We start from the raw sequence: 15,105 nt of genomic DNA, 5'->3' as shown, positions 1-15,105 counted from the left end.
GGCGATGAGTGTGGGGAGCAAGCAGGAGGCTTTAGGTCCCCCCCACACATACATACATCCCATCCCAACGAAGACTCAGGTGGCGGCTGGGCAGGAGGAGGTGGTTACTGTGGGGGGGAAGCTGGTAGACAGAGAAGAGAGGCCAGAAGCTAAGAGGTCAAGGGGCAGTGGGCAGAGGACAGCAAGCTGGGGCCTGGTGTCAGAGGGCAAGAGGATCAGACGGTAAGAGCTGGAGTCACAGGTCACTCACATCCTGGCCAGACATGTCCCAGTAGGGCCGTTCCCCAAAGGCCATCACCTCCCACATGACGACACCAAAGCTCCACACATCACTGGCAGAGCTGAAGTGGCCAAACTGAAGCGTCTCAGGGGCAGCCCACAGGGCTGGGCTCCGGCCAGTCTGTGGGCAAGCAGGAAGGAAGCCAGTCATGCCCAGGGTTCCCGACCCCACACAGCCCTAGTTCCAACCTCACCCGCCTGCTTCCCAGGCAACTCCTCCCAGCCCCCAGCCCCCAGCTGCACATCTGGGAAGGCACGCAGCTGACCACGAGGCGGTGTGCCCACGCTGGCATTTACTGCAGGCCAGCTGGATGGAGGGGCGGGGGGGGCAGTGACGCTGACAGAGCGGGGAGGGGTCCTCACCATGGTGGTATACACAGCCTCCGCTCGGTCCCGGGGTCCCCGCCCAAAGCCAGAGACCTTGCAGGCGAGGCCGCTGCTGACCAGCATGCGGCGGGCCGCCAGGCCGCGGTGGACGTAGCCCATCTCCGACAGGTACTTCATGGCCGACGCCAGTCCCGGCAGCAACCCCATCAGCTGCGCTGCCGCCAGCTGCCCCTCGTGCCGCTGTGGGGGAGGAAGAGGCCGAGGCCCGGGCTGCGCACTCAGATGCCCTGGTGCTGGCTGACCCTGGGCGGTCACTTCACTTTCTCAGGGCTTCAGTGACCTGCCAGGTCAGCCTGGTCTACGGCCACCTTTGTAAGCAATGATGCCAACTGCAAGCCCCTCCAAGGAGAAAAGCGAGGGACCAGGAACAACATGGTCACCAGTACCCCGCCCCAGGGCCCAGGCCACTCACCCTGAGGAATTCGTCCAGGGCCCCATGGCTCAGGTACTCGGTGATGATCATCAAGGTGCTTCCTGTGCGCAGGGAAGGGGAGCACACATACGCTGAGCTGCCTGCTCCTCTCTGCATGCACATGTGTTCCCCCCCACCAGGCCCCAGGCTGGGCCAGAACCAAGGCCAAGCGTCCCTAATCTTACCACCCCACTTCCTGGCCCAGTGTCCTGTATGCCAAAGAGGTCAAAGGCCAAGGTCGGGAGCTGCAACAAGTTTGCTAAGAAAGGTCAGCCAAACTGGGGTTGGTGTATACTCGAGACTTGAATCTCTAGACTATGTGCCAACTGTGCCCTGAGGCTCAGCAGAGTTGCAACACCTACTCTCTGGTGACTTGGGCTTACCCAGGTCAGCTAACAGGGAGGTGAGGATGGTCAACAACCACACAAGGAACCAAAAGTCTACAAATGCAAGCAGGAGAATTCCATCCATCAGCCATGTGGGATCTAAACCCCCTCTTGATTTAGAGGTGTCCTCAGGATGGAGAAATAGAATATGGATTAGAATGAACTTTTTGTATTCTATTATTGAATTATTGTGACTCTAGCAATGGACTAAATTATAACATTAATGTTGAGACAGTGGCAATGGGAGTTGCTGGAGGCAAGGAGAGGGAAAAGGAGGTGTGACATGGCATTTTCAGGACTTGGAATAGCCTTGAATGATATTGCAGGGACAGATGCAGGACATTATATAACCTGCCATAACCCACTGAATGGACCAGGAGACAGTGTAAACTACAATGTAAACTATAACCCATGCTGTGTAGCAGTGCTCCAAAATGTACTCATCAAATGCAATGAGTGTACCACACTAATGAAAGAAGTTGTTGCTTTGGGAAAAGTGGGGGATGTGGAGAGCAGGGTATATGGGAACCTCCTATATTTTTTAATGTAACATTTTGTGTGATCTATGTATCTTAAAAAATTAAAAATATATTTTAAAAACACACAAAAAAAGAAAGGTCAGCCAAGGTCACTGATCTTTCACTGCCACAAGTCACTACAAATCAGAAAGGTCATGCAGGGTTAAAGTGGCCACCAGGTCAGAGGGCCACCCTGAGTCAGTAAAAGGAAGTTGAGGCCCCTGAGCAGGGATCCATGCTGGGCATGGCTGGGGGAAGGTGCAGGAGCACCCCAGCTCCCACCCTGCCATGTCCTGGTCTGGGCAGGGGAAGTGGAGCCCCAGACGCACCTCGGGTGACAACGCCCTCCAGCCGCACGATGTGGCTATGGTCAAACTGGCCCAGGGTGAGGGCCTCGGCCAGGAAGCTGAGCCTCTGTGAGTCCGAGGAGCCGTCCCTCAGCGTGTGCACGGCCACGGGGAGCTCCTGACGGCCGGGGAGCTGCAGGCAGCCACAGCACAGCTCCCCAAACCGCCCTGTGGGGAAACAGCACCTGAGATACCGCTGGGAGGCTACCACCCAGGCCGACCGAGGTAGAATGAGCAGACGAGACAGCAGCTTCTGGATCATGGGCTGCTTACGACCTGGGACTTGGAGCTCCTGGGTTCAAAGCCCCAGGAAACTGAGTACCAGCAATGTGACCTTGCACTTCCTCTGTTTCCCTCTCTGAGCCTGGGCTTCCTCCCCAGGGAAATGCCATTGAAATGTCTACATGAAACTGCCCTCAACTCACAGGGAAGTCACAAAGCCACAAACAGAAAGCGCATGCCGGCACTTCGAAAGTCATTAAACCTTGCTGGGGGATGACCCTGACGTCCATTCTGCCGCCAACCCCTGTCTGGCTTCTGCCCGGGGGTCTGGCGTTGGCAGCCCTGGCGAAAGCCGCCCGCCTCCTCGGAGCTCTGGGGCTGAGGGAGGGTAGATGGCAAGGAAGGCAGTCTGGAAACTGGCCCAGTGCTGAGCCCTGCAAAGCCCCTCATCTGCCCAGTGTGAGGCTGAGTCAAGGAAGGTCGGCCTGGTCACAAAGCCAATGGGAGGTGGATCCAGGACTAGATCTAGTCCCAGGGCCTGGGAAAGGCGCCGCCCCGCAGCCCCAGGAAGGCCGGGAGTAAACTGTCAGTGGCAGCGCGCAGGGGCACCTCCAAAGAAACCTGCACAGAGAGGTCTCAGCGCTACCTCGCAGAGAGGGAGGACAGGGAGGTGGGGCCACAGAGCCGGCCCCCACCCCCCTCCTTCCCTGCTGCGCGAGCCTGGGCTGAGGAGGCGGGGCTCCCAGGGGGGCAGGGCCTCCAGGACAAGTGGAGATGGGGTGGAGGGTTTCTCTAGCGGGCGCCCACTGCGGGAGGCCTGGTTTCCCGGATCCGACCGGGCCTCAGGATGCCCAGCTTGCCTGCGCCGAGGCTCCTCTCCAGCGTGACGTTTTTCGCATCCAGCTCCTTGGCGAACAGATGCACAGCCTGCAGCGGGTCCCCGCAGCTCTGGGGGTCCATGAATGTGCGGCGCGTCGGGACTTTGACTGAGAACACAGGGAAAGAGAGATGGGCTTGAGGAAAGGAGCATCCACCGCGGGTGGGACTAGCGCAACAGAAGAGAGGAAAAGGCATGGGGAGCGAGGTGGGGTGGCCCCCGGCCCCGCCCGCCCCCAGCCAGGCCAGGGCGACTCACAGTGGAAGTACAGCTCCTCCTCATCGTGCGCGGCCCGGCCTCCTTTGCCATAGCTGCAGGGCCTGGGGGAGGCAGGGTCCCTCTTTGAGCCAGGCCACCCCAGCCGATGCCATTTCACCAGCACTGAGCCCAGCACCTCCGGGTTCAAAAGACAAGAGCCGTGCCCCAGGCGAGGGGCCATCTTGTCCTCGGGCCAGTTTGAAAGCTTCTCAGTGATCTGACCAAGGGCTCCCCATAACACATTTACAACCCCAGCCCCGGCCTAACCCCTCGCCCCCACCACGCTCCTAGTTATTTTTACTTCAAGACAGTGAGAATTCTTGCAACTCCAGAGACATCCAAAGCCACCCCACTGGCTTTCAGCCTCAAGCTGCCGCCCCCTGCCCAACAGGTTGGTGAAACCGCATGAATGACACAGGCAGACCCTGCGCTTGCCACTTCTGGTCTAGACTGGAAAACAAGCACGGAAAGTTAGCCACGAGCCCACTCACAGGTGAAGGGCCAAGGAGAAGGGTGGTACACTCTGGGAACCTGGCTAGGCCAGGCAAGCGAGGAAAACTTCTTGAGACGAGGCAGCCAGGCACCAGAATCCTAAAGCCACGGATTGGCCCAAGGCGTGGGGTGTGGGAGGGGAGGCCTGAGGCAGGGCCTGGCTGGCCTGAGATAAGACTTTGGCTTTTCTTCTAGGAGCAGAGGAGCGCCCCTGCGGGGTTTAAACAGGGGGATGCTGTGATTCAATTTGCATTTTAGAAAGATTCAGGCTACAGAGTGGAGGCTGCTGCTGTTGTCCCTGCAGGGAACTGGTGGAGGCTCAGGCTTCTGTGGTGACCACCGACACGGAGGAGACAGGACTGGAGACTGCTGACAGGTGGAAAGGGCGAGGGAGCGGTTAGGAGTGACCACCAGGCTCCGGCTGGCCCAGCAAAGTTTATGGCATTTACCAAGATGGGGAAAAGCAGGCTCAGTGGGCAAGGTACGATCACATTTCACATTTGAGTTTGTGTGGGGCCTCTGGGATGAGCCGGGAGAATTCATGAGTAGAGAGTTAGCTGTGTGCAGCCGGAGCTCGAAGAGAGGTCTGCTCCGAAGTTATGAATTTGGGAGCCATTAGCATTGCCCAGGGGCAATGTCCCAGAAGATGGCCTGGGGACAAGTCTGAGGAACACCACATTTAGAGGTCAGGTAGAGGAGAAGGAAGCCATGGAGGAGACCATGCAAGAACTGCCAGAGGAGTCAAAGAGAAGTTGGGGGTGGGGGAGTGATATTGTCATAGGAAACAAGCGAGGGGGTGAGACTCCAGAGGAGGGATTTTCATAAGATGGGCAAAGCTTGATCACATTTAGATACCAACAGGAAGGGAAGCTGCAGCAGTTTGATAACATTGATGAATTCCAAAAAGAAATATTGGATTATGTTTGTAAACTGATTTTTTCCTCTGGGCATATTAGCTTATATTGGATTCATAGGTTTAATTAAGTAATTATGTAAACCTCTTGTGCCAGTAGGGTATTGAGTTCCTGCCCCATGGTGGGTAGGGACTCAGGGATAAAAGGCATGGCAAAGGACAAAGTTGGAGGGCTTTTGATGTTGGAGTTTGATGCTGAAGCCTTAAGCTGGAGCCCTGGAGAGTAAACTCACAGAGGGAGGAAACAGAAGCAGAGGAACCCAGGAAGCCTGAACCCTTGCAGATGTTGGCAGCCATCTTGCTCCAACACACGGAAATAGACTTTGGTGAGGGAAATAACTTATGCCTTAGGGCCTGTTATCTGTAAGCTCCTACCCCAATTAAATACCCTTTTTAAAAACCAACCAATTTCTGGTACTTTGCATCAGCACCCCTTTGGCTGACTAATACAGAAGCAAAGGATCAGAAATGCTGCTGCATGGGCTCTGGGGTCCAACTGCATGGACTTGCTTTCTAACTCCTCCACTCAGTAGCTGTGGGGGTCTTTAAAATGAAAGGAACAAAGGTAGCCCCACCTGGTCTGTTGTTGCAAAGAGCTTAGTAAGTACTCAATAAATGTAAGCTCTTATGTGGGGGAGAGGGGTTATTGTAAGTTCTAATAAGATAGTAAGAAGGGGTGGGATTCATATCATCCATAGAAGGGCTGATCTTGGCTTGGAGGAAGGGCACCACCTCTGTAGAAAAGGAGGGAGAGGATGGCCACAGAGGCAGGCAAGTCTAGATTTGGTGGTGAGATGTAGAGGGGTCAGGGGGCTGATGAGGTTGAAGTACAGCTGTCACATGTGGCTGTAAGAGGAAGCTGGAAGGAGAGGGTTTGTAGGCCAAGTATAGAAGGTATTTTAGAAGTGGAGTAGTCTAGGGCAATGCCCAGGACCATGTCTGGATATGAGAGAGGGAGGCTAAGATGGAACAGAAGAGAAGGTCTGTGGGAATGAGAAAGTCAAAGAATCCAGACACCAAGGTGTGGGATATATTGTCCATTGAATACTGAAGCCACCCAGGTGATGGCAGGACTTCTGTGAATGAAGAGGAACATCCAGGAGGTAGGCAGTGATGAAGAGGCAGGGCTGGTGAATGGGGCAGTGACAGAGAGTGCCTGGGTCAAAGAAGACGGAGGCAACACCCTCCAGTGAGAAGTGGGGTGAAGCAGGATGGACCAGAGAGCGAGGCTAAAGGTGAGGAGACCATGGCACAGATCAAGTCCTACAGAGACATGGAGAGGAGGGGTTGGGTGGAAGAGACGTTAGAGTCTGCAAAGTTGGAACACGCATGCTAGAGTAGGTCTAACGCTACCAGCACTAGACTGGGCTGACTCTCCCAAATTCAGTGCAGGTTGATTTTGAGCACATTTTGGAGTCCAGCACTGGCTCGCTTTGCCTGCTCTAGCCCATCTGTTTCTGAGGCATTCCTGGAAAGCTGCTTCTGTCCTGCAGACTCTCTGCTTCAGCCCACTGAAGGCTGACCCAAAGGGAAGAGATGCTCCTTGCTCACTTTTCTCCCCTATCCTCTGTCTTCTGCCACTGAGCTCAAAGCTAGGACAAACCCCTTTTAGCTCCTCTCTGCTCCAACAGGTCCAGCACATGGACCTTTAAGCCCCATGAGGAAGGGACTCCTCACTCTTGTCCGGCCTTCCTCACTCACCTGCTATGGTAGTTTGGAGCTACTCACCCCAGAAAAACATGTTCTTACTCTTAATCCAGTCCTGTGGGTATGAACCTGTTTTAAATAGGGCCTTTTGATGAAGTTACTTCAGTTAAGTGTGGCCCACCTGAATCAGGAGGGGTCTTATTACTGGAGGCCTTTTAGAGAAGGCCACAGAGAGGAAAGCCATGGGGAGCAGCCAGAAAATGGAAGTCAACGGAATGCAGGTGAGAAAGGAGAAGACATTGCCATTTGCATTGCCATGTGATGGGAAAGCCAAGGTACCCCAAACATGGCGGGCCAACCAGAAGATGCCAGCTGACCCTGGGAAGAAGCAAGTCTTCTAGCCTCTGATGCCATGAGCCAATCAATTTCCTGTTGTGAAGCCAATCCACTGTATGGTATTTGTTTTTGCAGCCAAGAAATGAAGATACCTACCCTAAACAAAGCTGGCTCCCAGACTGCGAGGACTCCTCCTCAGGCCCTTTCAGTGCCTCACTCAAGGCCAAGCAAACAGTCAGTGGCAAATGAATACTCACTGCCCATCCAGCCCACAGGCAGTCCCGGGATGCTGAGGTGTGGCTCCCCAGCCAGTCCTCTTCTCCCCATGGCTCCCCCCACTTCAGTTCCCCTGGACATCTCAGCCAGACTTGCCAACCTCCCCAGTCTGCTGGCCTCAGCGCTCAGCCTGGTGCCACCTGAGCTGCCTCTGCATGTCGCAGAGGGTGGCCCTGGGGAGCTGGGGGAATAAAGGCTCTGCTGTGTGCAAAAAGCCGGGAATCTTCCCTGAGTCAAACTCAAGCTATCTATTTTCTTCCTCCTTCTACCCCCTTTCTCTGCCCACTCTCCTGCAAGCTTCTTTTTTTCTGCTGGGGGGCGGGGAGTCCTGGTTGTCTCAAGACCCCTGGGGGGCAGGGGCTGGGGGCCGCTGGGCACTTCAGGAGACTCCTAATCACGCTGGAGCAGCTGGAGCTTGATTCCATCCTCAGTGATGCCTTCTGACATTTAATGAGTTAAGGCGCTAAATCCCCTTCATCCCGGAGCGGCTGAGCTGGCTGCGTGCTGGCGGCTGCTGAGCAGCAGTGGGGGGAGGGGCCAGGACGAGCCCGCGTGTGTCTACACCGCTGTGGGCCTGCACGTGCCAAGCTACATACATGCCAATGCATGGACAGACACAGGTGCCAGTGCGCACCTGTGAACGTGCAAGGGGCCACGCCCCACCAAGGCTCACCTACCTCCTCCAAACGGCCAGCACGCTCATCACGGAGCCCAGGACGAGGAGGGCCGAGATGGTGACCACAGTGACGACGACTGCCGGGCTCTGATCCCTGGACCCTGAGGCAGCTGGGAGGAAAACCAGGAGGTAGAAGCAGGCAGAGGACCAGGCTCCTGCGTAAGACCCCGGACGGACTCCTGTCCTCCACAGCAGGATCCCCAGCAGCGCCTCCACACGTGGCCCTGCCCACCAGCAGCAGGTAGACCAAGGCCCGCCCCACCAGCCCACAGGGGCACCTGGGGCCCGAGGCCAGCGCACTTCCCCTGTAGCCCAGCGGTCCAGGCAGGGCTGCGCCTCCCTTTTTGCCTTTTAGAGGGGCAGTAAGAGATGTGAAGGGGCTCTGCAGGGGGCATGGTCCCTGGTCTGAGCTCCCACCCCTCATCCAGACAGTGCTCCAATAATAAACATAAGAGCTGACATTTAATGCACATGCTATTCAAGACATTGCTTTGTGCCTTAAACATACGATTTTGTTTCACCATTGCAACAATCCAATAAAGTACTACTGTATGCACTTTACAGCCAAGGAAACTGAGATACAGAAAAATGATGTTGTTTGCCCAAGGTCATTCAGCTAAGTGGTAGACTCAAGATTTGAACCTGACTCCAAAGAGAGAGGCCCAGAAGACTCTAGGCTCTCAGTACCATCCAGCCAGCTGTCTGTTCGTCTATCTGTCCATCTACCCAGTATGTTCACAGATGTCCACCACGGTGCTAGTGCTAGGGAGACAGCGATGAGACAGCCAGGGTGCCTGCCCAGGGAGAGCGCACAGATCAGTGGGAAACACAAATCTTAACTGTAGAGGGAAAAGGGAAACAGGGAAATAAGGAAGAGCTGAGCTGAGGCACGAAAGTTCTTAAAGGCAGTGAGGAAGGCTTCACAGAAGAGGTGCCATCTGATGGACCTAGAACTGGTGACGCTGGGTGCACATGCTGGGTATGGAAAATGCCAAGTCAGTCCATGTGGCTGGAAAGAGACTGAGTGGAGGCAGAGTGGCAAGCTGTGAAGCTGGAGGGTAGGTGAAGGAAGGGAGGACACAGAACCTCGAGGGCCTTGACTGCTCACTCAGGAATATAAATGTTATCCTGAGGGCAACAAGGAACCAGGGAGCAACAGAGAGAGTTCCTGCCAAGGGGAAAAGGAAGGAGGGTGTGGGCCGGGGCTCTGGGGCTGGAGGGGAGGTGATTGAGAGATGAACATTACAAGTAGCTGTTGAGAATGGGGAAAGTACTGAACAGCCCTGAGGACTGAACTGAGATTGGACAAATGCACTTTTTCCAATCTCCGGCCTTAGCATGGGATAGAAGGAGAATGACCCAAGTTTGAGGACCAGCAGTGGTTGGGACAGCAAGACACCCAGGGAGTGAGGGCTGGTGAGTATTTCTCACGTGCTCTCTGTGGTGGCTGGGTAGAGGTGGGTGTGGGGCCAGCAGGGACATGAGGTCAGACCCAGAGAGCTACATTTCTAGGATGTTGCAGAGCAAGTGAAGAGGGACAGAAGAGGAAGGAGCAGTTAGAGGCCAGTAAGAAAGGGTCAAAGAAGGGTTTCAGCACTCAAGGCTCCAGAGGTGAAGAGGGCACAGGCTGCTGTGGACGCAGAAGGGGAGTGGCCGAGGCCTGTGTGAAATGAGGCATCCACAGGGACATGGAAATGTGGCTGGGCAGGCAGCTGCTGAGACAGTCCTCTCGATCCCCACCTCCTGGCACTCACTCCCCTGGAGTGTGGGCTGGCCCCTGTGACTCATCCAAAGAACAGAATGTGGCAAAAACAAACAGACACAACAGAAGGCACTGCTGTCCTCACCATCACCAAGATTAGGTTACGAAAAGACTGTGGCTTCTCTCTTGGGCCCCGTGTCACTCTCTCACCAGCTCACAGTCTCTGAAAGAATCTAGGTGCCGTGTTTTGAGTCACCCTGTGAAAAGGCCCACGGAGCAAGGAACAAAGAGGCAGCAAAGAGCCAGTGAGGACTGCGTGGGAAGTGGATCCTCCCCCTGTGAACCTTGAGATGCATGAGGTCTGCGAGAGACCCTGAGCCAGAGGCCCCTGGCTAAGCTGCACGCAGATTCCTAACCCACAGAAGCCAGGAGATAATAAATGTTTGTTGTTTTAAGCCACTAAATGGTCGAGCCATTGGTTACACAGCAACAGATAATGAATACGGCCTATTGCTCCTTCATTATGATACTTGTTTGGGGACACCGCTCACTGGGAGACCCATTCCCCTATAGTCAGGGCCACAGCGAGGGAGGCTGGGGAGCTAAGCCGTCTCTCCCACCTGAGAGGGACCAAGGGAATGGAAAGCGTCAGCCCTTTCGGCCACCAGCCTCCAGCCGCGACCCCCACCATACTCCCTCCAGCCAAGCCCGTGAGCCTCTGTTCAGGCGGCTTCCTCTACCCCACATGCCTGCCTCACCCATCTCCCCATATTCAGATGTTCCCCCAGCCTTCAAGACGCAGCTCTAATCACCTCTTTTCAGCACCTGACCAAGGCCTGGCACAAGACAGGCATTCAAGCAAGAAGTGCTGCCTTCCTTCCCAGAACTCAAAGTCCCTCAACATTTTATCTTCACCTCCCTTTGGGCTCAGAGCTCTTCCTATCTTGGATTAGAGTCATGTAGCAGGTTCGAAAGAATGATTATCTTGACAGCTGGTGCCAGAATGCCTCTTAGGGGGAACTGCCTTTGTTCAGGAAAATACTTTCATGAGCTGCTCACCGTAGACAGAGGTGAGGACCTGAGGGCTGGGTTAGCAGCAGGCAGAACAACAAAAGACAGAGCAAAACTCTTCTGTACAAATCATGAAAGGGAACTTGAGGGTGGACGGCAGACAAGAGGAACTGGGGGAGGCAAGTGAAGGCGGGGGACAGCGCAATACCTTGGAGAGGCCGAAGGTGCTAAAGATCAGATTATCTAATGTCCTATTTTCATTCTGTTTTGTCTTGTTTTCATAACAGTTTCATTGTTATAATTCACATACAATTCACCGTTTTAAAGTGTACAATTCTCATTTTGTTTTGTCTCGTTCATTGCTGCAGTATAACCCTCCTTTGTGTCCCCACAACCTTCTGCTTCACACGCCAAGGCCTTGTGGGAAGAGGGACAGGGTCTCGAGTTTGGGCTTATTTCATGGCAGAGAGGATGAAGCAGGAGAACAAGAATTTAGTAGGCAGGGTCAGAGGTGACCGAGAGACCAAAACCCCCTCCCAAGAAAATGGAAGGAATCTTTTGGAGGATACGGGATGTTTCCACAAGGCTTGGGCTCAGTCCTAAGAGGCAGGGAGACCCAGGTGAGACTTGGGCTATGATGGATCCTGAGCTCCGCCCTCCACCCCCCAGGAGCTCCCCAGGACAGGCACCCGATCTAATTCACGTTGGTGCATGGGCACTAGTCAGTGGACTCCAAATTAACTCATGAAGCAGGCCGCAATTAAACTGTCTCGCAGGCTCCCTCAGCTGGACGAAGCACAGGTAAGTGCCTGTGTCTGTCTCCCCGGCCACCCCACTCTGGGCGCTCTCTCTGCTTGCACACACCACTTACCCTCCCCCGGGGTCTGCACTTCGATGCTGGGGTTGAAGCTCTGGGCCTCCCAGGAGGGCCCTGGGGAAGCGGCCCGGATCTGGAAGACGTAGCGGGTGGCCGGCTTCAGGTTGGTGACGGTGACTGCAGGGGCTCCCGTCTTCACCGTGGAGTAGGTCTGCTCGCTCTGCCCCTGGGGAGCGATGGACAGATGAGGCCCAGACGCAGGGCAGCCGTGCCTGCTGGGAGGCCACGGTGGGGGGCAGGCAGGGAGGTGGGAGAAGCGCTCTGAGGTGGACACGGTTGGGACACGGTTGTGTGATCCTGACCCAGTTATCTTGGGAGGATCCCACAGACTTCTCCCCTCGGCTCCCCACCCCTCTCGCCACAAATTCCTGCCTCCTGCCCACCCTCGATGGTGCCCGTAGCTGAGAAGGACCCACCTCCGTGAGCCTGGTGGGCCTGATGCCACAGAGGGGAGGCTAAGCAAATGAGCCCCTCACCTGCCCAGCCCCTGATGGCTTGAGACTTCTCCATTCTCTTGTCCCCTGCTTTGTATAACTGTCTTGCAGGGCATGGAGGACAGAAAGTATTATCTTTTTTGTTTGTATGGGTGTTTTAACAGGTAAGGAAACTGGGCTCAGAGGGATAAAGAAGTGGGAACAGCAACTCTGCCTTGGTGCCTACTCATTGCCAGCTGCTGCACTAGACCCTTACAAGCCCTGACTCCTTCAAGCCTCACAACAGCCTGAGCGAGTCAGTAGCTTTTTCCCTTTTTAATAGGTGAGGTTCAGAGAAGTGAAGCAACTCACCCAAAGTCGCCCATCAATGAAGTGTTAGGGTGATCTCTTTGGAATTCTGTCCAGTCCGGTGCTTTTTCCTCTACATCCTGCTGCCCCCCAGCTCCACCCCAACACATCCGATACTGGCATGTACTAGAGCTGCCTCCATCAGGACTGCTTTACCCACACCCCCTTACTAGAGCCCTCGCTCACCCACAGCCCCGAGAAAAGCAGTCCCATAATCCTGTGGCCCCAGTTCTTTGGACAGGGCGTTCAGGAATAGGAGCAAACTTTGGCCCAGGCTGGGCCAATCAGAATCTCCCTTTGGGGCATTTGAGCAATTCATTGGAAGACAGAGAGACAATGGCTGCAAGACCTGCAACATGGGATAGATTGGGGATGGAGGGAGGAGAAAGCAAGGCTGCCAGCCCTGGGCAGCCATGATGTGCCACGAGCCAGCATTTTGCAGCGGAGTATGGGGCTGGTATGCAGAGAGAAGTGGAGAAGCACTGTGGCCCCAGAGGCCTGGGTGATCCATTGGGTCCCATGACATATACTTGAAACCTTCCAAATACAACCCCTTTTGTACTTGTTCCTCTTTGGAAGGTGTTTATTCCCTGCAAATTCTCACTCCTAAAGGGCCTGGTGATCTATGCCTAGAAAAAGAGGGCAGGAGTGGAAGATAAGGATGCAGTGAGTTGGGGCGCTCAGCATCCACCCCTCAGCCTTGGGGCTCTATGCTCTGATCCCCAAGTGTCAGTTCAGTGAGCCCTTTCTAAGCACCTACTGCATGCCTAGCTTAGGCTCCTTCCCAGTGTCCTTCACTGCCATCTCCTAAACATCAGAGCTCCTCGGAGCTCTTTCCTGGGCACTCTTCTCACTCACTTTTCCCTCCTAGGTTGTCTCCCCCAGTACCCTGGCTTCAGCTGCCATTTCTAGCCTGACCCCTTCTCCCCCCTCTCTCTGCAGTCTAAGCCTCTCCCTTGAGCTCCGGACCTGAAAGCCCATGTGGATGTCCCACAGTCCCCTGGAACATGACAGGAACAAAATTGCGTTCACCATCTTCCCCCAAACCTGCTCTTCCTCCTCAATGGCTCTCTATCTCAGCTGTGCCACCACCATCCTCTAGGTCACCCAGGTTATTCAGCTGGCAGGGACTCAGGATGGTCCCTTCCTCCTTCCTGTTCACTTTCTGCTCACTTCCTCTGCACTCACAGACTCAGTAGACGTCTAGCGTTCAAGAACTATTTTCTGATTCAGCAAAGAAGTCCCTGAGTCACTAAGGAATGAGTGAAATTCTGACACATGTGACCCTGAAGCTGAAAGAGGTTTTGCTTTAATGAACATAATCTGCACCAAGTTGAGAAATAGTTTAACTCTGGTTACAGGTCAGATTTAAAGAGGAAAAGAGTTAGTAGATTGGGATACTGTAACTCCATTTGTCAAATCATAGTTGAATTGTAACCATAGATTAACTACGGATACAAAAGAGCAGCAAACACTAATGAAAGAATTCAATGAGCATCAATTGGCTATATGGAATTTACCATAAAAGGTAATGTACATTTTATTATTTATAAATTGCATGCTATACATCCTTTATATCAGTAAAGTTTACAATAATAATTCATACATTAATTTTTCTGGAGAGCTGGTTGTTAAACATTTATCACCAGCACACCACGGGCCTAGCAATATGTTTATATGGTCACACATTTTTGTAAAACTTGAAAAAGTAAGCTATTTTTATATTCTTTTCTTTGAAGAAGGATCTGCAAATTGTATAGCTAAGATTCAGCCACACCAAGCCTGGACTGTACACTAGGCAAACAGGGTGAAAATGGAGGTGCTGACTGGTGATGAGGGGAGACTTGAGCAGAGAGGAGGAGGCCTGAGTGGAGACGATGGCGCGGAGGTGACAAGCAGAAGGGGAAAGGCAAGTCTCAGAGGGCCACTTAGGAGCCTGGTGGGTACAACTTTTTAGAAAAAGGGGAAAGCAGGACTTTCGCCGGAAGGAGGACGTGAAGAGGTGAGTAACGCACCAGGCCCGTCCCAGGCCCAGCCTCGCCTTCTCACTCACCTTCTCGTAGTAGCGAATCTCATACTCCGTGCCATTGGCCCCAGAGGCTCTGGCGGAGATGGGCTCCCGCCACGAGAGGGACACGCTCTGGGGCTCCACTCGGTCTCTGCGGATCTCATCCTCCTCCCAGGGTGCTGGAAGTAAGTAACATGGGGTTCTAATCCTGGACCCGTCTGCGAGGCAGGACCGGGGACCCGGAGGGCGGGGCATGCGGGGCCTAGGGGCGGGGCATGCGGGCCTAGGGGCGGGGCATGCGGGCCTAGGGGCGGGGCTAGGGTGGCCTCTGGGCGGGGCTAAGGGCTATGGGTGAGGCTAGAGGAGCCTGCGGGCGGGACTGCGGGGCTGAGGGGAGGGGTCTTCGGGGATGAGGGACAGAATTTTTATGAGACCGGACTGTCTGAGAGGCCCCTCTCCCACATCTCTCTCCTTCATGGCTCCTCGGGGGATAAGTGGCAGGTCTCCTGCTACTTGCCAACCCGGTCCATCCCAGCTTCCCTCCAGGTGGTGGGTTCTAATCCTCCAGGTTCTTTCCACACTCACTTACTGGGGTCTGGTTGAAATCAGAGCACATTTAGAGGCAGGGAGACCAGCTACTTGACATTCAAATGGTCTGGTCAGGAGGTGATGATGCCTGATCCAAGGCAGAAAGCACCA

The 15,105-nt window shown here is 54.5% G+C and overlaps 1 protein-coding gene across 2 annotated transcripts in view; it reads right to left on the bottom strand.

The window, feature by feature from the left end:
• Window positions 1–15,105, bottom strand: part of EPHA10 (EPH receptor A10) — a 40,470-nt gene that overhangs the window by 3,614 nt on the left and 21,751 nt on the right. For both annotated transcript variants that reach the window (XR_011649693.1, XM_058303857.1), the window contains exons 6-14: window positions 14,452–14,585; window positions 11,611–11,782; window positions 8,028–8,136; window positions 3,687–3,748; window positions 3,412–3,537; window positions 2,312–2,497; window positions 1,079–1,140; window positions 643–846; window positions 251–400 (exon numbers count right to left, since the gene is read on the bottom strand). Coding sequence is in view for 1 of the 2 variants with exons in the window: in XM_058303857.1 (XP_058159840.1) it covers window positions 251–400; window positions 643–846; window positions 1,079–1,140; window positions 2,312–2,497; window positions 3,412–3,537; window positions 3,687–3,748; window positions 8,028–8,136; window positions 11,611–11,782; window positions 14,452–14,585 (1,205 nt within the window). In the remaining variant the exon portion in view is untranslated. The remainder of the gene's footprint in view (window positions 1–250; window positions 401–642; window positions 847–1,078; window positions 1,141–2,311; window positions 2,498–3,411; window positions 3,538–3,686; window positions 3,749–8,027; window positions 8,137–11,610; window positions 11,783–14,451; window positions 14,586–15,105) is intronic.

Source organism: Dasypus novemcinctus, chromosome 9 (assembly GCF_030445035.2).
Source record: "Dasypus novemcinctus isolate mDasNov1 chromosome 9, mDasNov1.1.hap2, whole genome shotgun sequence".
Taxonomy (NCBI): domain Eukaryota; kingdom Metazoa; phylum Chordata; class Mammalia; order Cingulata; family Dasypodidae; genus Dasypus; species Dasypus novemcinctus.
The sequence above is the reverse complement of the archived record's forward strand: the minus strand, read 5'-3'. Positions and strand labels throughout refer to the sequence as shown.